Source organism: Marmota monax, unplaced genomic scaffold (assembly GCF_021218885.2).
Source record: "Marmota monax isolate L192 unplaced genomic scaffold, Marmota_monax_Labrador192_F-V1.1 WCK01_AAM20220418_F8-fsc00293, whole genome shotgun sequence".
Classification (NCBI taxonomy): Eukaryota; Metazoa; Chordata; class Mammalia; order Rodentia; family Sciuridae; genus Marmota; species Marmota monax.
The window spans coordinates 2,504-23,530 of NW_026694586.1; the positions used below are offsets into that span (position 1 = coordinate 2,504).

Genomic DNA, 21,027 nt, shown 5'->3' on the forward strand with positions numbered 1-21,027 from the left:
CATTCTATAGGCTTTTAAGAAATATTAGTAATGCTGTATAAATGTGTGAATGTGGTCTATTTCCCAGTAACAATTCATATCACATCAGTGTGTAAATATTTATGGAAAGTACTTATGCTCATGGCTCTGTGCATTGCATATTCTGAATATGTGTTAAAATATGAAAGATGATTCTGTGATCTGAAAGCATTTTTCTCCAGTGTACTTCATTTTGTATCATTAAACAATACAGCCAGGATTTTATTTCCTATCCCTTTTAGTGCTTCAGAATCTTTTACCCTTTGAATTATAGTTCTTGTATAAATTCTCATTTTGGTATTGAAGGAATTTGTTTCTCTGCAGAGCTATAAAATCTTTCATAAATAGCAAACATCTTGTAAAACCCTCTCAGGATCAGAAATGTACCATATTTAGCAAACAAGAAAAGTACACAGTCCAATGTTTAAGGGTGTTGACACTATTTTACCTCTTGCAGTCATGGTTGCTCTAGGAAACTTGAAAGATTAAACAACTGGATTCATGGTTTGCGTTTCCATTGTCAATTCTTAGAGAGAGTTTTATATTTTCTTTTTGGGCTGGAAATCTATCTCCATCATGATTCCAATCTTATTTTAGAAAGGAACAACTATAAAATGCAAAACAGGAATAATATCAAGAAAGGCATTAAGCCAAGGTTAGACATAACTCTTACTATTGACAGGTCCAAGCATCTAGTGGCAAAAATTTTTCACTTGACTACCCCAGGGATAGAGATTCATTACCCTCAGAGGCACTATCTTGCTGGCTGAAGGGATCCTGGATGAACTAAATCGAAGACCCATCCAGCAAGCAAATGCTCCATTTACTGGAGCCCAGAGGATATGGCCTGGTGTTGTCTTGGTAAAATGCATTGCTAAACAAGAGTAGAAAAATTAATAGACAATATCTTGCTCTATTGTACATAATAGTGCCCTTCCATATAGATGGCTTCTTAAACTCTAAAGTACTGAAGACCACCTGGGATCTTGGTCACATGCAGATCATGATGCAGAAGGTGAGGGGCAATGAGTCAGCATTTCCAGCAAGCTTTCAGGTGTTGCTGAAGAAACATTCCAGGGAGAGGAGGAGCCAGCAGTCAGAATAAAGCAACTATGCAGTAATAATGTTGACAAATGAAATCAAAACGAAAGGTTGTAACAGCCTTTGGGGATTAGGGAAATTCCTTGTGATAAGGATTAGAAATAGACAACAAGGATGCTCCACATTGTCTTCACATTAAAATCACCTGAAGGGCATTTAAAAAACCTGTGGCTCAGGACACAAGATTAGTTAACTCAGCACCAGCATGTTTTTTTAGTTGTTGATGGACCTATTATTTTATTTATTTATATGTGGTGCTGAGAATGGAACCCAGTGCCTCACACATGCTAGGCAAGTGCTCTACCACTGTGGCATGACCCCAGCCCTGCACCAGCATTTTTGAAGCTTTCCAGTAGATTGCCACGTGCAGCTGTAGTTGAGAACAACTCCCAAGAGGAAGCTCTATTTAAAATCAATCACATTAGTGCACATTTAAATAAGATCAATGAGTAGACTTGCATTTTAGGCTACAATTTATTGTCTTTGTCCATCAAAATTCCCAACTGACTATCACTGAAAGAGAAAAATCATTCTAAAATATCAGTTTTCATTTAGCAATACCAGTCACCTTGGAATGTGGAAGACACAAAGAAGATTTGATTAATATATCCTGTGCCTTTTACTTACCCCCAAATAATAGGTATTAGCAGAATGAATCTGCCCACGCTGCGAATGGGCAGCAGAGGATACATCATTGTCCACCTTCAGGCTCAAATGATTCCCATTAGCAGATAAGGACACAGAATGCCACTGACCATCATTTAATCCATCACCTGGAGGTAAACAAAGTGGGTTATAAGGGACCCCAGTACAGGACCAGTGCCTGAAAACAGCAGATGCAGACAATGGCAAGTCTGCTTGTCAAAGACCACCACATCCCACCTCAAGTGCCCTGGGCTGTTTTTCTGTGTGAGATCTCAAAGGGAGACAGGGAAAGGCTGAGGAATGATTTGAGCTTTGGTAGGAGATCCTGAGAAGGTGATTAGGTGAGCCTGTAGCCTGCTCAAGAGGAAGGGATTGTCCATGTCAGCTTGGATAGCGGCTTGTTGAGTTGGGTTAGGGATTCGAGGGAGACTTTGTCTCTGGTTGGCCGGTTATGGACTGGTTTGTCTGGTTCTTATTATGTTCTAACAAAAATTATTCTGTTCATTTGGGAATATTATGGTTTATATACCCATTGCCAGCACTGTTTTTCACTTTCTCATCACTCTTTGAGTCAGATAAGTATGGGGGAAGGGGAGAAAAAGAAATCAGAATAAAAGGGATAAAGACACAGAGCAGATAGTCCTGCATTCTACACCAGGAGACAGGAGTACTTTCTTCTATCTAGGGCTTTTGTGGAATACATTTTCCACAACTGACCTTGAACTATCCTGTGATGAGAAAACATTTCCAATGACAGAACACAGGGCATATTTTAGTCTCATCTAGTTAAATAATATCTTTAGCTACTGAGAAGTACAGATATTATCCAAGATTTCAAATTAAAAATGTTTCTTACATGCATGTATTGTTAATTTTTATAATCTTAGTAGACAATTTAAACAAAATGATATGCTCAGGTATAATAAACAAATTAAACATTCACAAAAATACTAATTTAGGCACTAATTAGGCACAGATATTCATAAAAATAAAATGTAAAGCTAAAAAAGCATTACATTAAAATGTATGTGGTATATGTGGATGTGTTTAAGTTTTATATAAACATGCAAAAAAAGTTGGCAGATATATTCTTTTTTTGTTGTTACCAGAGATTGAACCTGGGGGCACTGAACCACAGAGCAACATCCCCAGCCCTTTTTAAAAATATTTTATTTTGAGACAGATTCTTGTTAAGTTGCTTACAGCCTTGATAAGTTACCGAGGATGGCTTTGAAATTGTAATCCTCCTTCCTCAGCCTCCCAAGCTTCTGGGATTACAGGCCTGGGCTACCACATCTGGCAGCTGGCAGAAGTATTCTTAAAAATTACATATTTGGATGAGAAAACTATGTTTTCATTTTATGTCATTTTTACATTTTCTCTTTTCCAAATTTGCTACAGTATATTCACCTATAACTATAGTTTTATTTTTTAAATACAAATATTAGTTCTTGCTCAAGCAGTCTCTTGCATCCTAAAATGAACTATCTAATCTTCTTTAAGATGATGGAACAGAGGGTGGTGGAGTCATGGACTGGCAACCAACTGAGCATGATGGAATTATCTCCTGCTGGCTCCATTACAAGGCTTTATGACGAAAATTCACACTGGCGTGTGGGAGATGAATCAGTGAACAGCAAGCATCCCAGGACATTGCCCAGTGCAATTTTTATTAGCTTCCACTAGAGTATTTTGTGGCAGCAATCAACCCATGTGTCAGTGACTAACAAACTAAGGTTCATCTGTCTGTGGTTCCAAGCAGCAGATCTTCATCCATTCTGTGGCACCTGATCTTTTCACCTAAGACCAAGTATGAATGCATGGCCTGCAGTTCTTCATGTCTTAGAGAAGAAAATACTTGGCAGAGTTTTGCTATGGCTCTTAAAGCTCCTACTGCAAAGTGTCAATGTCACTTCCACTTAGAATCCATTTACCAAAATGTGTCACTTGACCAAGTCTGACATTAATGGACAAGAGGTTACTTCAGGGGGCAGATACACACTTCCCTGAAGGGAAGAGTGATTAATTGAGATCTTTAGGAATTGTATTGTAGAAATAAGAAGATCCCAGAGAAAAAGTTTAATTCACTTAAAAACAACAAATTAGTGAATGCTTGATTTCTAGGATGCTAGGAAACCTGCTTGAGTCTAATCTTATCACCTGAGGGAGGTCCCATAGTTAACTAATGTATCTAATAAATTATAAAGGTACAGACTAGTCACAGCTTTTTAAGGATAAAAATCAACCTGCAGGAATCAAAAGTCATTTTGTAGCCCAGTGGAGATGTAATCTCCAAATAAAATGTGGTCTTTCTTCCTGCTGAAGTTCAGTCTTACATATAATTATTATATTTTAGTATTCCTTGCCCAAATGAGCACATAAATCCAACTCCTGCAAATGCTCTAGAAACCAGCTTTTTCCTTCTGCTTGATCTCCCACTAGTGACTTGGTTTTGGGGACTCATAATTCTCTTATGTAGGTCATGTTTCTAACATGACCCCAAAAGTCATAGATCCTGCTCTAGAAAGTGAGAACATCTGTAAACAAGAAGATAGAGGATTTTGCTAAGATGCTAAAACATATTTGATGAAATTAACTCTGAAACAGAATTCTGAAAGAAATTCCATAATCCTAGAACTAGGAGAACAAACCAAAATGGGGGGGGGTGCTCTTGTGGTCTTTCCATGTAATAATTCTAACTTAAAAATTGTGGTATGGTATGTGCAAGGCCCTGGGTTCACAGTCTCTGACACCCCACACACAGAAAAAAAAAAAGAAAGAAAAGAAAAGAAAAGAAAAAGGGTTCTGGCTAACAAAAAAAAGTTCAATTAATGTGTGTGTGTGTGTGTGTGTGTATACATATATACATATGGGGGTAACCTATATCTCCATGTAAAAAATATAAACAGTTCCAGCTACTATTGCATACAGATTGTAATGCTAAACAAACCAGGATTCGGGTCACTAACTGAATTAATGCTCTCAGTTCAGCTCACAAGGAAATTCAGTATGCTGGTGGTCAATAATTTTGGTTTATAAAAAGAAAGAAAAATTTTATTTTCACTCCCAGCTTTTCAGACCCTAAGCAAAATATCCCTTCCATATTCAACATTCATGGAGTGACATATTCTCAGCTCCAGCTGAGTTTAAACCATCATTAATTCTCATATGCAAAATGGTCCCTAATGTTCAAAGATGATATTCTCTACAAGTTATAGGAGTTTTACTCCAAAACATGTAGCCTCTACCCAAGGTAGCTGCTCTGACAGAAGGGGAAAAAATATAACTTAAATTATAGACACTCCTCAAATTACTATGGAATTACCTCCCAATAAACCCATCTTAAGTTGAAAATATCACAGCCAAAAATTCTTTTAACAAACCTAATTAACCTACAAAACATCATAACTTACACTGGCCTATGTTAAGCATGCTAAGAACATACTTTAGCTTATACTTGAAAAAAATAAGATAAAACCCATTTTTATAATAAAGTGTTGAATATCTCATTTAATTTATCAAATGCCTGTATCCAAAAAACCCACTGGCCTCACAGAACACTGCACAGTGTTGGTTGTTGGCCTCTGTGATAACAAGACTCCCTAGGTAACATGGCTGGCTGCTGCTGCCAGCACTGAGAGAGCATCTGCCATATACCTGACTGGCAAGGGAGGTCAAAATTATAAGTTCAAAGCATGATTTCTATGAAATGAATATGGGTTTTTCACCACTGTAAAGTTGAAAAATATTATGTCAAACTATTCTAAGTCCCAGACTGTCTGTATTTTGATAATCAGAGAGTGTGTGGGTGTGAAAGACAGTTAAAAGAGATCCAACCATTTTCTCAAGACTATCTAGGATCAGGCTAATGTTTTCTAGTGTTTCAAGTTTACCTCTGATTGCCAACCCTCAAATTAAGATAATAAAAGTCACAGTTTAAACTCTGTAACAACTATACTTTCATGTAAACAGACTTATGTCACATTGACTCACCCATGAGCAACGTAGAGTTTCCCATTTAAAAAGGAAAATAGAATCTGTAGTTAGTTCTACTGAGATTATGAATATCTCATTGTCTCAATTTTTTATTCATTCAAAAATGACTGCTCTCAGGCTTATGGGTAAGGATGTTGATGGCTATACAAAGGCACTGTGATGTCTCACCTGCTATGACGGCTCTCACTGGCTGGCCAGGTGGGCAGAGGCTCAGCTTGAGTTTTCCATCACTAAGAACAAGGACAAGAGCCCCTGACCAGTGTAGAAACTGACTTTTCAGCAACAGCCCCGCTCGGTTCCATGTTCGAAATTGGAAAGTGACAGCTATTGAGTTCTCTCCAGTGGGATGAGGCAGAGCCAAATAACTCCTTGAGCTCAGAAAAGTCACAGGGACAGTTTGAGGATGTGAACAGGAGAAGGACACATTTCCCTGTGAATACAGTAAAGGAGGATATTAGGAAGGTGTGGTGGTGGCACTTGCAATACATTAACAATTTACTTTCCAAGATTTAAAGCTTCTGATACATCTTCTAACACATTCAGACTTTAAAAATTAGGCTATCCCATCAAAAATCCATGATATTTCCGAGATAGGTCCTTCAAATCAAGGCACTGTTATAACTGAACCTATTCCTCAGTCTGAATCTTAGGAAAATTCCATCCTCCCTGTTTCTTCCGCATCTATAAGAGAGTCTCAAGCCACATTCACTCCATCCCTATGCTGAACTGGGATAATAGATGAGTCAACTTTCCTTCCCTGAGTTGTCCAGATAACCTTACCCAATGGGAAGATGGCATTGAGGATCACCTACTCCAAGAACAGTTCCTTTCTTGTACTGATTCTATAAATATGCTAATAATGGGGTCACTCCGACCACAGGTTCTACATCTCACGTAGGACATGTGCTTCTATTTATCTTGAGAAAAAGTTGATAGGTCAGATGTCCCAAGAGGCATGCTGGCCTCCTCTCAGAAGCATTCACAGACCCTTAGGCCACATTGCCACTTAGTTGCTCCAGCTGAGGTATGATCTGTCTTATAAGATGCTTTTGTTTCATGTATTTATGTTTTAGAGGGGGTTTTTAATCTCTGGATTATCTCTCTTGTTCTAAGGACCAAATTTATTTTTATTCAGAGTGTTTCAGAATAAAAAATTTAATTCAAATAAAATAAAAACAAGAAGAGTTTTTCCCCTGGAATTACATATATTTTCACAAATTTCACATGGAAGAATACATGTCTCAAAATTGCCCTTCCTCTCCAAAATGTATCATTCAAAGAAAAACAGTTAGATAAAACTTACCAGATACCAAAACATACTACCAAATCACCAGATTTAGTCAATGTGGCACTGGTATAGACAATTAGACAAACTAATGTACAGAATAATTAAGCCACAAAAAGAGAACATATGCACAGTTAGTATGTTCTGAAGATTACGATTCAACTCATTGTGGAGAAAGTTGTATTAGCAAGCAGCACAGGAACAAATGGGTATCCAGAGGTATAATATAAAAATGTGTCTATATCTTATATCACATAAAGAATACATTTCAGTTAACCAAAGACTTTAAATAAAGATATCTAATTTAAAATTTTGCAATAAAATCCATGAGACTATATAGATTCTGTCATTTTAGAAGCATACCAAAGACAGAACACTCCAATGCTATGAAGAAATACACAGGTATATTGACCATAAATAAATAAATACACACACACACACGCACTATATATATATATATATATATATATATATATATATATATATATATATATATATATACACTCAGTGTATCCTAAAATATTAAATGGAAAATTGATAAATCTGAAAAGTAAGGTTATCTATCAAATATAATCCTCTGAGAAGAAAATGTAAAAAAACTTAAAAAATAAAAATGAACAATGATCAGAAAAGCTAATCCAAATGGAGAATAAATATGCCCAAAGATTAATTTGCCAATAATCAGATAAGCATGAACTAGGAAAGAGACATTCCTTCACTCCACTGAGCTGGCAAAGTCTAAATGGTGCTTAACACACATGGCTGGCTGGGACATGATTGGTAAGCATTGTCACATTCTGTGGGTAAATTATATTCTTACAATATGAGGAAAGCAATGTGACATTTATTCAAACTTAAAACTATGAGAAATCTTTTGGCTATGAAATTCTACTCTAGAAACTTTATCCCATCAAAATAAAAGCCTCAGTATCTGAAAACATGTGCAAATATTTGTAGTGGGAAAAAGTAGAAATAAGATAACTACCCTCAATAGGAAAAAGAAGAAAATAATGAAGCAGTTTCATAATGGAATATTACATAACCATTATAAAATGGAACTATATCTTGTAACTCAAGAAAATTTCCCAAAATGTGTTACTGAGTCAAAAGATGCAGAGAAACATATTTGTAAATACTGCCAAATTCAGATTGGTAAGTATTAATAAACATGTGTGTGAATATGAGCCTGTGACAGATCTACCTGGGATTTGATCGTGCTGGATGCAATAAGGCAGGTAAACTAGCCCAGTAACATGACAGTGTTGGGAGGAAATGCAGCTCTGCAGGGAGAAGGCAGAAGGAAAGCAAAAAAAGCTAAGCAGAAAGAAAAACTGGGAGGTGACCTCAGAGAAATGGTATGGGAAGTTCTGGCCTTTCCTTCCTGCCTCCCCAAGACACAAAGATGCAAAGACACAGAGATAGACTCCCTTTGTGAAAAATCAAAAACCAGATTTCTCACGAGAGAAGCATGAAGCTAACTACATTGAAGCTGGCAGCAAAATCCATAAAACCCTCACAACATAATCCCTTTCCCAACACAGTGCCAAACGACCGCTAGGAACCTGCAGCACTTAGCTTCTTCCCAGGGAGGAAGGAAGGGTCTGATCTGTACATCCAAGTCCAATTTTCTGACTTTCCTGAGGGTTTCCCAAGGGACTGGTTTACTTCTTACCTGAATCTGAACCCTGAAAAGAAGGGACCCTGGATGAGAACAAAAAGAGCAGTACGGAAGATATCTATCAAGCAGGTACTCCTTATGGTACCTCCCCAGGGCTCAGCACAGAGTGCACTGCTGAAACCCCCAAATCCCAGGTTCTTCATGGGGAGGGAAAGAGATGGATTTTGTGTACAACATTCCAAATTTTCCAGGGATAGGCTTCTGCCCAACAGACTGGTTCCTTCTCACCTATCTTGAAGCAAGTTAGAAGCTGGCATGCTGTGGAAATCTAGGAGACATTGAGAACAAAGGTGGCAGCTTGGACGAGCAAGCAAGCACCTGCTATAGACTCTCAACTTCAGTAGAGCAGAAAAAGAAGAAGGTTAAAAACTACCAAATTCCAGTTCCTGAAGAGAAAAAGGATTGGACTGTATGTGTAAGTTTCCAACTTTTTCAGGGGCTGCCAGAGAGACTGGCTTATTTTCTCCTGGAGCACTGATTGGACCTGGCACATTTTTTAGATACCTGTTAGCTATTGGGGGAAAAGGTGGCAGATTAGACTATCATGTAAGTAATTATCATAAGCTGTCTTCATTGTATGATAAAGTGGGTAAAGAAATCACAAAATCTCAGCTTCTCTTTGGAAGGAAAGAGCTGGATCAAGTATGCAATGTTCCAAAATTTTCAGAGGCTGTATAAGGGACTGACTTTATCTCACCTGTCTAAGAGCACTGATGGGACCCAGCATATTCTAGATGCATGCGGGCCACTGAGAATAAAGGCAAAGGTTGGACTACTATGCAGTCATCTGCCAGAGCCCTTCTCCTGGTCAGCACAAAATAATCATTGAGAATCCCAGAGTCTGGCTTATCTCTGGGAAGAAGAGAGGAGAAAGAAACATATGCCAAATATCAGAACTGGCTTCAGTCTTACCATTTTCAGAGCATTCATGAGACCTGGTATAATCTAGATGTCTGTGTGCCTCTGAGAACTCAAAGGAGTCCTGGTGTGCTGCTGCATCAGAAAACTAGTGATACCACAGACAGAAAATAGAAGCATCAAAAGATTGTGAATTAAAGAAAGAAAGATAAAAGAAACAGGCAAATCTCCTAACTGGCAGTTTACGCAAATAAATCCAGCAAAGACACATATACAGAGAGTTTGAAAGGTCCCTGGCAGGGCTTCCTACTGAGGATCTTGTTGTATACAAATCTTGTTCATGAAGACTGGAAAAGATGGTTGTTTGTTCTAATGTTCAGGTACTGACACTAAGAGACAAGGAAAATGAACAATTAGGAAAACATGCCTGTCCAAAAGGAACAAGATAAAACTCCAAGACCCCAATTTTACCGACACATAACATATGAATTTCCTGGCAGTGTTCAAAATGAACTTGGGAGACAAATGCATGAACAAAATGAAATTTTAGCAAAGATTCATATGAGCCAAAAGAACTCTTGACCTGAAAGAAAACAGTAACTGAAATGAAAAAATTCAATAGAAAAATTCAATCTACATCAAAACATCATATTAGATCAAGCAGAAGAATCACTGGATTTGAAGACAGGTCATTTGATATAAGCCAGTCAATGGCATAATAGGAAAAAAAAAGTGAAAAAGAATAAAGAAAAATCTCGGTGGCTTATAGGACACCATTGAATAAACCAATATTTACAATTATGAATGTCCAAGAAAGAAAAGACAAAGACAAAAACTTACTCAAAAAAATAATGGAAAAAAAACTTCTGAAATTTGGAAAAAAAAAGGAATATCTACATTTAGGAAATCCAAATAAGAGGAACAAAACAATTCCACAGTGAGAGACATTACAATCAAATTGTGAAAAGTCAGACACAAAGAGAATTGTGAGATCAGCCAATGAAAAGGGACACGTCACATAGAAGAGAACTTCCCCAAGACAGTCACTGGGTTTTTCAGCAGAAACTTTGAAAGGCAGTGGAATATTTCAAAATGCAGAAAGGTAAAAACTGCCAACCAAGAATACAATACTTGGTAAAACTGTCCTTTAAAATCGAAGAGACATAAAGATATACCCAAACAAACCTGAAAAAGTCTATTATTACAAGATCAATCTTACAAGAAATGTTAAAAAAGAGAATTCTTCAAGTTGGAAAAAAAAAAAAAGCTAAGAAGCACCATCAATGCATATGGAAGTATAAAACTTGCTGCTAAAGGTAAATACATAAATAAGTACAGAATAATGTAACATTGTAACAGTACTGTGGAAATTGCTTTTTCAATTCTAGTATAAAAGTTAAAGACAAAAATTTTTAAAACAATTATATAAAATATGTTCATGATTACACAATGCAAAATGATGTAAATTTTGATATTAATAATATAAAGTCTATGGAGAAAATTAATAATGTAGTTTTTATATGCAATTGAGGTTGATTAGCTGAAGTAGACTGTTATAACTATACAATATTTTAGTTAATTCTAATTGTAATCACAATGAAGGTATGGAAAATAAAGAAATCAAAGCATCTCACCATAAAAATAATTTAAAAAAAGGAAGACAGTATAAAAGGAAAACAAGGACAAAAGACATATAAGATAGGTAGCAAACCTTTAACAAAATGCTAGTAATCTCTTTCTGTGATACAATAAAAATTAAACATTTGGTATGGTTCCCGATATATAGCTCCTATAATCCTTGAGCTCTAAGTGCCTTCTGTACACTCAAGAGAAGTCTGGTAACTCAGTGCTACTCCTATGTACCTGCAAGATCGGAGCTAGTTGCCAGGAAGACCAAGGAATCATTAGAGGCATGGAAATTTCCACTGCATAACTTGAGGTCCAGGAAGGCAAGAAAAGATGAAGGTTGAAATTAGTCCAAGAGCTATTGGCTTACTCTATCTATCAATGTCAAAAAACATCCAAAAAGGAGCTGGGGTTGTGGCTCAGCGGTAGAGTGCTCGCCTAGCATATGCGAGGCCCTGGGTTCGATCCTCACCACCACATAAAAATAAATAAATTAAATAAAGGTATTGTGTCTAACTTCAATTAAAAAATAAATATTTTTTAAAAATCCATAAAAATCACTAAACAAAGGGTTTGGAGAGCATGCAAGTATCCATGTGTCAGGAATGTCAGGAATGTAGTGTGTCCTAAACCATGATGTCAAAAGCTCTTATGTTTAGAACTCTTCCATAATTTATCCTAAGTACCTCATCTGGCTGCTTATTAGTAAGTAACTTTTAAAATAAACTAGTGATAGCAAGTAAAGTGTTTTCCAGAGTTTTGTGAGCTATTCTTGCAGATTAGTGAACCTGAACTGGGGGAACTGTGATGACTTTGTAGGCAACTTTGACAAAAGTATGGGTAACCCAGAGACCGGGTACTTGCAAAAGTCATTTTAAGAAAGGACAGTCTTGTAAGACTGATTCCTTAAGAGTATGGAGTATGACACTAATTTGGAGTACCAAGTACCAGAATTGCTCTGAATTGTAGGACACACAGCTGGTGTCCAAGAATTGGAGAACTGGTGTTAGAAAAGGTAACATAAATTTGGCATCAGAAGGAAAGATATCACACACATTTAGTGTTAGAAATGCTATAAGCAAAAATATTCACCTCCATCATTAATGATTGCTTTACTATGAATAAATTAAATTCCTCAACCAAAAGACACAAGAGTGATTGAACAGATGAAAAATCAAGATCCAAATATGTGTTTCTACAAGAGACTCAGGTTTACAAATAAGAACAGATACAGTCTGAGTTAAGTAATGCAACAAAATATTCCATGCAAGTTATAACCAAAATACAGCATGGGTGGCTAAATATATATCAACCAAAATAGATTTTGAGTCAAAAGGTATTACCAGAGATAAAACTTGAATAACATCAAAGAATAATAAAAGTGTCCATTCACCAGTAAGATACGATAATTATAAAAATAAATGTACTAACATCAGAGAACCTAAATATATAAAGCAAACATTGACACAACTGAAGCAATTCAATATAGTAGGATATTTCAATGCCCAACTTCCAAAACTGGATAGAACCATCACCACAGAAAATCAAAAAAGAAACAGTATATTTGAACAACAATGTAGACCAAATTGTATACACAGCAAATTCTACTCAATAGCAGAATACACATTCTTCTCAAACACATATGAAACTTTCTCTAGGACAGATCACATACTAGGTCACAAAACAAGTCATAACAAATTTAAACTCATTAAAAAGTTCTTTTCTGATCACTATGGAATAAACTGGAATTCAACAGGTGAAGGAAAACTGGAAAATTCACAAATATGTAAAAATTAAACACTATGCCTTTTTCTATTTGTTCCTTTGTTTGTTTTTGGTATTGGGGTCTGAATCCAGGGCACCATATATGTAAGGCATGCAGGCATGCACTTTACCACTAAGCTACGTCCCCACTGTTTCTTTTTTTTTTTTCCCCAATTTTATTTTTATTTTGGGAAATTTTGCTAAATTTCCCAAGCAGACCTTGATCTTCTGATCCTCCTGCCTCAGTCTCCTCAGGAATTAGAATTAAAAACATGTGCTGCCACTCCTGGTAATAAAAGGTCTCTGGAATAATTCAGTGCATCAAAGCATACATTGAAAAAGGAATTAGGGCTGGGACTGTAGCTCAGTGACAGAGCACTTGCCTAGCATGTGTGAGGCACTGAGTTCAATCCTCAGCACCACATAAAGATAAACAAATAAAGTAAAGGCATGCTGTCCATCTACAACTACAATTTTTTTTAAAAAAAGAAAGAAAAAGGAATTAGAAAATACCACGAGACAAATGAACATGAGAACACTCCATGTCACAATTTATGGAATAGAACATAATAATTCATGCCCACTCTGAAAATGAAGGAAGATATAAAACAAAAACCAAACTTTATAACTCAAAGAACTACGCAAAGAAACAAAGCCCACCCACCTCATCAAAGAAACAAAATTATAAAGGTTAGAAGATAAATCAATGAAGGAAAGAATAGAAAAATTAATAAAATTTAGTTGGATTTTTGAAAAAAAAAATGAGAAAATTCACACAGTTTTAGTTACACAAGATAAAAGGGAAAACTGAAATAAATAAGACCAGATATGAAAGAAAAGGCATTATAACTGATAACACACAAATTAAAAGGATACTAAGAGACTGTAAGATCAATTAAATGCCAACAAATGTGATGACATAGAAGAAATGCATAAATTTCCACAAAGGTATAACCTATTAATAACAAGTGATGAGGGGCTGGGGTTGTGGCTCAGTGGTAGAGCACTTGCCTAGCACACGTGAGGCCCTGGGTTCGAGCCTCAGCACTACATAAAAACAAATAAAGATAAAGGCATTGTGTACAACTAAAAAATAAATATTTTTAAAAAAATAACAAGTGATGAAGAAAGAGGCAATCTCAATAGATCTGTAACTAGAATAGTAAGAATCCTGAAATGATGATTAAAATATCCCACCAAAGAAATATTTAAAGAATTGAAGCCAATTCTTCTCAAACTCTTTTAAAAACATAGAAGAGAACATTTCCAAACTCATGCAGAGACCAGCAACACCCCTACAACCAAAATTATAGATGATTTACAAAGCAAAACCACAAAATAATACTTCTGATGAACACAGAAAAAAATATACAACAAAATATAAGAGAACTGAATTCAACAACATGATTAAAGGAATAACACATTATGACTAAGTGGGATTTACTCTTGGGATGTAAGGGTGGGCCAATATATGAAAATAAATTAATGTAATAGACTAAATAAATAGAACAAAGGATTTAAAAAATCACTTGATTATTTCAATTGATGCACAGAAGGCATTTGAGAAAAGTCAACACCATTTCATGCTAAAAACTCCAACAATTAAGAATAGAAGGATATAACCTCAACATAATAAAAGTCATATGTAGAAAACCTACAGCTAATATGCTCAATGGTAAAAAATAAAAATAAAAGTTTTTCCTTGAAGAATAAAGCAAGAATGCCCTACCATTTATAGTCAACATCTTAATAAAAACCAGAGTCAACAATTAGGCAAGATAAAGAAACAAAAAGCACCTGAATTGGAAAGGAAGAGTTAAAGTTATCACTTTTTGCAGGTGACACCTTAGAAAAGATACTAAATATTTAAAAAATTGTAATTAGGTCTGAGGTTGTGGCTCAGTGGTAGAGCACTTGCCTAGCATGTATGAGGCACTGGATTCTCAGCACGAAAGGAAGAAAGGAAGAAAGGAAGGAAGGAAGAAAGAAAGGCTCATCAATAATAAAAATATTTTAAAAAACTATAATTAATGAGAAAAAGTAATGAAGTTGTAGGATAAAAAATATCAACACAAAAAAACAAATCTGTTGTGTTTCTGTGTTAGTCAGCTTTCTGACTAAGTGTGACAGAATACCAATCAACTCATAAGAAGGGAAGATTTATTTTGGCTCACAGTTTCAGAGATTTCAGTCTATGGGTTGTTTGACTCTGCTGCTTTGGGCCTATTGTGAGAAAGTATATCATGGTGAAAGCATATGACCAAGGAGGCCTATTCACCTCATGGCAGCTAGGAAGCAAAGAGAGCAAAAAGAAGAAGCTGGAGTCCTAATGCTCCCTCAAGGCTCATGTGTTACAAGCCTGGTTCTCTCTATGGTCCAGTGACCATAGAATGAAACCTATGAAACTATGAGCCAAAATAAACCTTTCTTCCTTATAAATTGATAATCACAAGTATATTGTCACAGTGACAGAAAGCTGACAAACAGAGAAATTAAGAAAGCACTCTCATTTACAGTACCATCAAGAAGAATAAAACACTGAGGATAAACTTAACTAAGCAGGTAAGAAAACATGAAAACTTGGAGTATATAGAAAACTCCAAAACAAAGATAAAATAAATAAGACAGAGAAACATGTCATGTTCATGAACGGTACAATAGTACTGTTAAAATGGCAATACTATACAAAGTAATATACAGAGTCAATCCATTCATTACCAAAATCCCTATGGCATTTTTATTGAAATAGAAAATAGCCCTAAATTTCATATAGAACCATAGAAGATCCTATATAGCCAAAGCAATCTTGAGGAAAAAAAGAAGAGAGCTGGAGACATCATATATTTTGTTTTCAATATATATTTTAAAGTTACAGTAATTGAAAGATAATGGTATGAGCATGAAGATAAACATATCAACATAAGAAACAGAATAAAAACCAAAAATAAATCCACACATATACAGGCAACCGATGTTCCACAAGAGTGCCCAGAATATATCACAGGGAAAGGATGGTCTCTGCAATAATTGGTGCGGGGAAAACTGTATATTGGACTCTGTTGGGCACCATAAGCAAAACTCTACTCAAAATAGATTAAAGGCACAGTAAATGTAAGACCAAGAACTGCAAAACCATAAGACAAAACAGGGGAAAGCTTTATGACATGGCCTTGGCAATTATTTCTTGGTTATGACACTAGAAATACAATAATATAAGCAAAAATAGACAAGTGGGAGTACCTCAAACTAAAAACAGTACTGTAGAACAAAGGAAACAACCAGGAGTGAAAAGGTAACCTGTGGAGGAAAAGGTTTACCCACCGTATATCTGACAAATGATTAACTTCCAAAACATACAAGGAACTCCAGAAACTCAACAGCAAAACAAGTATGTTGGTGGGAATATAAAATGATGCAGTCACTAGGGAAAGTCAAGTGGAGGTTCCTCAAAAGGTGAAGACTACAACTACCAAATGATCCAGCAATCCCATTTCTGGGTATTTATTTGAAAGATTTGAAATGAAGATCTCAAAAATATTTTTCACTCCCATGTTTACTATACCATTATTCACAATAGCCCAAATGTAGAAACAATATAAACATCCGTCAGAGGATGAGTGGATATAGAAAACACACACAAAGTGGAATATTATTCAACTTTTAAAAGGAAATCCTGCATATGCAGCAATATATATATATATATATATATATATATATATATATATAGATGAACCAGGAGAACATTATGCTAAGAGAAATAAGCCATTTGCAGAAGGACATATACTGCATGATTCCACTTAAATGGGATATATAAAACAGTCAAACTCAGAGAAGCAGAGAATATAATGGTAGTTACCAGGGAATAAGAGCAGAGGAAAATGGGGATTTGCCACATAACTCATGTAAGTTTCAGTTAAGGAAGATAAATAAATTCTAGCGATCTGCCTATAGTTAATACGTTATTGCACACTTAAGAATTTCTTAAGAAAGTGGATCTCATGTTAAGTATTCTTATTACCACAAAAAGTGTATTAAAAACTGTTACATAATCTCATTTCATTATTTTGTAACATTATGTATCCATTTCATATATATAGAAAAATTATATCAAACATAAACAAAAAATATGTATGATTTGTACCTTTAGAAGAAATATATTTTAAAACGGAATCAACAAAACAAATTGCACCTCTTTTCTCTACTAAAGCACACATTTGGACTTTCTTACCATGATGAGTATCTCTGGTTTGTGTTTCTTGGACAAATCAATGATATCCACTCCATTATAAAAGAGATTTTCAAAACACCCATTGAAGCTTTTATGTGGGAACACCACTGATTTTCCAAGTCCAGGAATCCCTCCAAAGCTGATCTTAGAAAGAATAAAATGATATAAATAATATTATTTAATTATTTTCTGATTATCTGCTCAAAACATTAATGATCTACAAATACAATTGTCTTCAAATTTGCTTTGTATATTATATTGTCATATTAATTACAAATAAAATTTTAAAATGCAGATTTATCATTGTCTTTATTATAGAGAGACTCAATTCTCTAGTCATATGATTCTTGTCATCATTTTTAGATGAGAATTTTGTATCTTTATTTCCATGATGATCGGTGTAACAACTTATCCCAGTGTATCATCCCTAAAGAAAAGGGGAAGAGTAAAACTGCATGTTACTGAATGCCCCCTTTCTGTTCCCAAAATCCTTGCCAAGTTAAGGGAACCCTGAGAGCAAGCCTGGGCTGGAAAGTCCAGTTATATATTATCTTAAAGGAACTGGGCTTTCTCTTACACAAAATGGGAAGTAGGGCTACTAAGTGCTACTGTAGACAGCTATTTTCTTACATGTACACCCAGACAGTACTCCTTAGGATGCTGGTTAGACATGCTAACTAATCAGCTAATGCTGATGAATGCACTGCTTCTGTAGTCTAAGATATAAAACCCCTCTCTGAGTAGGGATCAGCACAGATTGAGCATACTGTGGAAAGAAGAATATGTGTTAATAGTCCAGCCACCACCACTGGACAAAGTGCCATGAGGAACAGAGGCACCAGTTGTCAAAGCACCATGAAAGGCAAAAGTGCTATCTGCAGTCCTGTCAACACTGAACTCTTTTTGGAGGTAGCAGTGATCTGTTGTGAGAGTTTCCCAATAAATCACATGTCTTTCATGCTGTCTCTGGGCACTTTCTTTGGCTTTCCCACAACCTACCCCACTGTGCCCTGGTACAATTGGGGCTGTGGACATGACACCTACTATGAAGGCATTTGACTTTGCCAACCTTTATAGTAGCCAAGATTTTAGGGCGCTGGCCTTTTCCATATCATTTTTAGGTTGGAAAAGTCTATTCATTGATAATCTTCTTCAAGAGCAGGATCTTCCATTGATCTCCACCACTGAGGTCAAATGAATGTCAATATTTTCTGGTTTTCTTGTTCTATCTGATACATGTGCTGAGCAGAATCAGCAGAACAAATCAAATGCTGCATTTCAGTGTGGAGTAGATGTATGTGGGCAATACACTGCTAACATTGTTAAGGCTTCAGAAATACTAAGAAACATTTATTTTGATTTGTCTGCATTTGTCTCTCATTAATACATCAATATACTTGTTGACTGTTTCTCCAGGTTATACCAGGTCACTAATTCTGTTTACTACTATCCTATAAGCAAAAGAAATTTCCAGGGCTCACATTCAAAAACACCAGATATAATACAGAAGACTTATCTGAAAGAATGCCTTAAAATATTGTTTTTTTTGTATTTATTTATAGCTTTTCATCCAAAAACATCCTAACTTCCTGGCATGAGTGCTTATTCTCATCTGAGGACTAACATTCATAAGGATAAAATGTCTCAATAGTGTATATTTGTGCCATCATGCGCCGAATTACAATTACGTTCAATGATGGCCCTCACATTTGTGGGCATCCCATAAGAATATGTTGCCTGGTGATTCCATAGTTATATAGGTTGGTGTAAGTACACTCTAAAATGTTCACACTACAATTAAATCACCTAATGATGCATTTCTCAGAATGCACCTTGTTGTTAAGCAGTGTTCAACCTACTGTGTGATAATAATCCATAGGAAATAATTCACTAGATTCTGAATTCCTAGGAAAGAGTATGTATTCAATGTAGCAGTTCTTTCTCTAGAGGGTTATATTTCATTTAAGTGCAAAATCTATAATGTCCACACCTTATAATCAAAATCTAAAAGGCTGGCCTCTCCCTCTGCCTGGAAACGGTGAGTATGTTTGTCCACTGTGAAACTGATGTGTGTGTTGAGGACCTCAATGAGGACAGAATGCCAGTGTTGGTCATCCAGCAGACTGCCCAAGGTGAGGGTCACCTGGGCATCTAGGGAGGGCAGGTTAGCACCACCTGAGAAGAGAGTAAAAGTCAATGTAGTATTATTCCACCCATTCAATACTATGGTTTCTACTGGGAGATTTGACACAGCAATTACTCTTTCCTTATATCCTCCTATCCAAAAAGCTAGTTAGATAGTTTAATGTTAATCCTAAACACAATATAGTTTTGACCTTTGAGCAATTTCTTCTCTTATTTGTTGTTCTTTGTATTTGCTTTTCTGATTCAATAAAAAGTAAGGATCAGGGAATCTCCCTGTATATTTCACATTCATTCACTGTTTCTGATGACATTTTCACTTAATGTAAAAATATTTTCTTCTTAGAAAAGAAGAAAAGTAATGCTACTACCTCAAAATTTTACAATCATCCATTCATCTTTATGATATTATCAGGTTATTTATTGGACAGCTGATGATGGCTCTATACAATTATCAAACTATAATACTGTTTACATAAATACATGGTTAAGACAGACATGTAGCCCCTAAGATGCCACAACTGTAGGATGAACATGTTCCCCTTGCTTAGACAGCTCTTGTTTGTACCAATCACTCCAAGGAATTATTTATAAGACCTTCTTTCATTCTTAAATGGATTGGTTTCAGTTTAAATTAACTGCTTAAGAAAAAAAAATAAGTATAAAAAGCATTTTTCATCTAAGTAATCACATTTTTAAAAGCAATTCCTTGTCCTTTTACCTGAATTAAAGAACAAGATGAGTTTTCCTTTAACTAATTCCAGGGTGATATGTTTGCCATTTTGTCCTTCTCTGTGGAGTAGAATCCCATCACTCTGCCTGGTTTTAAATTTCAAAGTAATGATCTCCTTCATTGAACTGATGGATTTCTGATTAATTGTGTACAATAAGAAACTTTTTCCATCAAAATTAACCATCTCAGATCCTACAATGGAAAACATCAAAAAGTGATTCTAGATATATTTTCATTACTGCATTGAAATATATAAGTCAACACACATGTACATATGTAGTCTATTTCTGGTTTGCTTAACATAGGTGGAAATACCCACTGCCAACTTCCTCTTGATACTAGAGTTAACACACATCATCTCTCTGTTTGCTTTTTCTGACTTTTTTTGTTTTAAGACAGTATCATCTAGAAGTATTTGTGTTCCTCTCCTTCCAATTGCACCTATCTTTGTATTTGCTTTTCTGATTCAATAAAAAGTAAGGGTGAGGGAACAAGCTGAAGTTAATCCCCCTTGCACAAAATCTCCCTGTATATTTCACATTCATTCAATGTGAAATTGACACTACTGGTGTTTGGAAAGGATAAAACTGTTATCACATACTGGTAAAAGGTGTCAGTGTAAATAGCTTTATTGTTTGTGACCCAGTAGTTTAGACATTTAACAGTTCTCACTTTAATATACTTGTGTCCAGTCATAAGAGTCATGCATGCACATCCCAGATTCACTAAGTACCATTTTAAACTCATCTGAAGGGCACGCTAATACAAGCTGTACTTTTTCTCAATGTTGTGGCTGAGTCAAATCACAAAAGGCACACCTATTTTATGATGCACCTCAATAACTAAGAAGGTCATTCCATTGGGATGCCACCATTTTTCTCTGAACTTACTGACAATATCTTACTTTTTTGGTATCAACACTACTTTTATCAGTTTGTGCCAAAAAGTTACAT

General features: G+C 35.6%; 1 protein-coding gene across 1 annotated transcript in view; it reads right to left on the reverse strand.

The window, feature by feature from the left end:
• Positions 1-1,746: 1,746 nt before the first annotated feature.
• Positions 1,747-21,027, reverse strand: part of Cntnap3c (contactin associated protein family member 3C) — a gene marked incomplete at its 3' end in the record, with an annotated part of 109,051 nt that continues 89,770 nt past the window's right edge. The window contains exons 5-9 of the mRNA XM_046421455.2: positions 20,063-20,266; positions 19,190-19,374; positions 17,200-17,343; positions 5,929-6,190; positions 1,747-1,892 (exon numbers count right to left, since the gene is read on the reverse strand). Coding sequence (XP_046277411.1) covers positions 1,747-1,892; positions 5,929-6,190; positions 17,200-17,343; positions 19,190-19,374; positions 20,063-20,266 — 941 coding nt within the window. The remainder of the gene's footprint in view (positions 1,893-5,928; positions 6,191-17,199; positions 17,344-19,189; positions 19,375-20,062; positions 20,267-21,027) is intronic.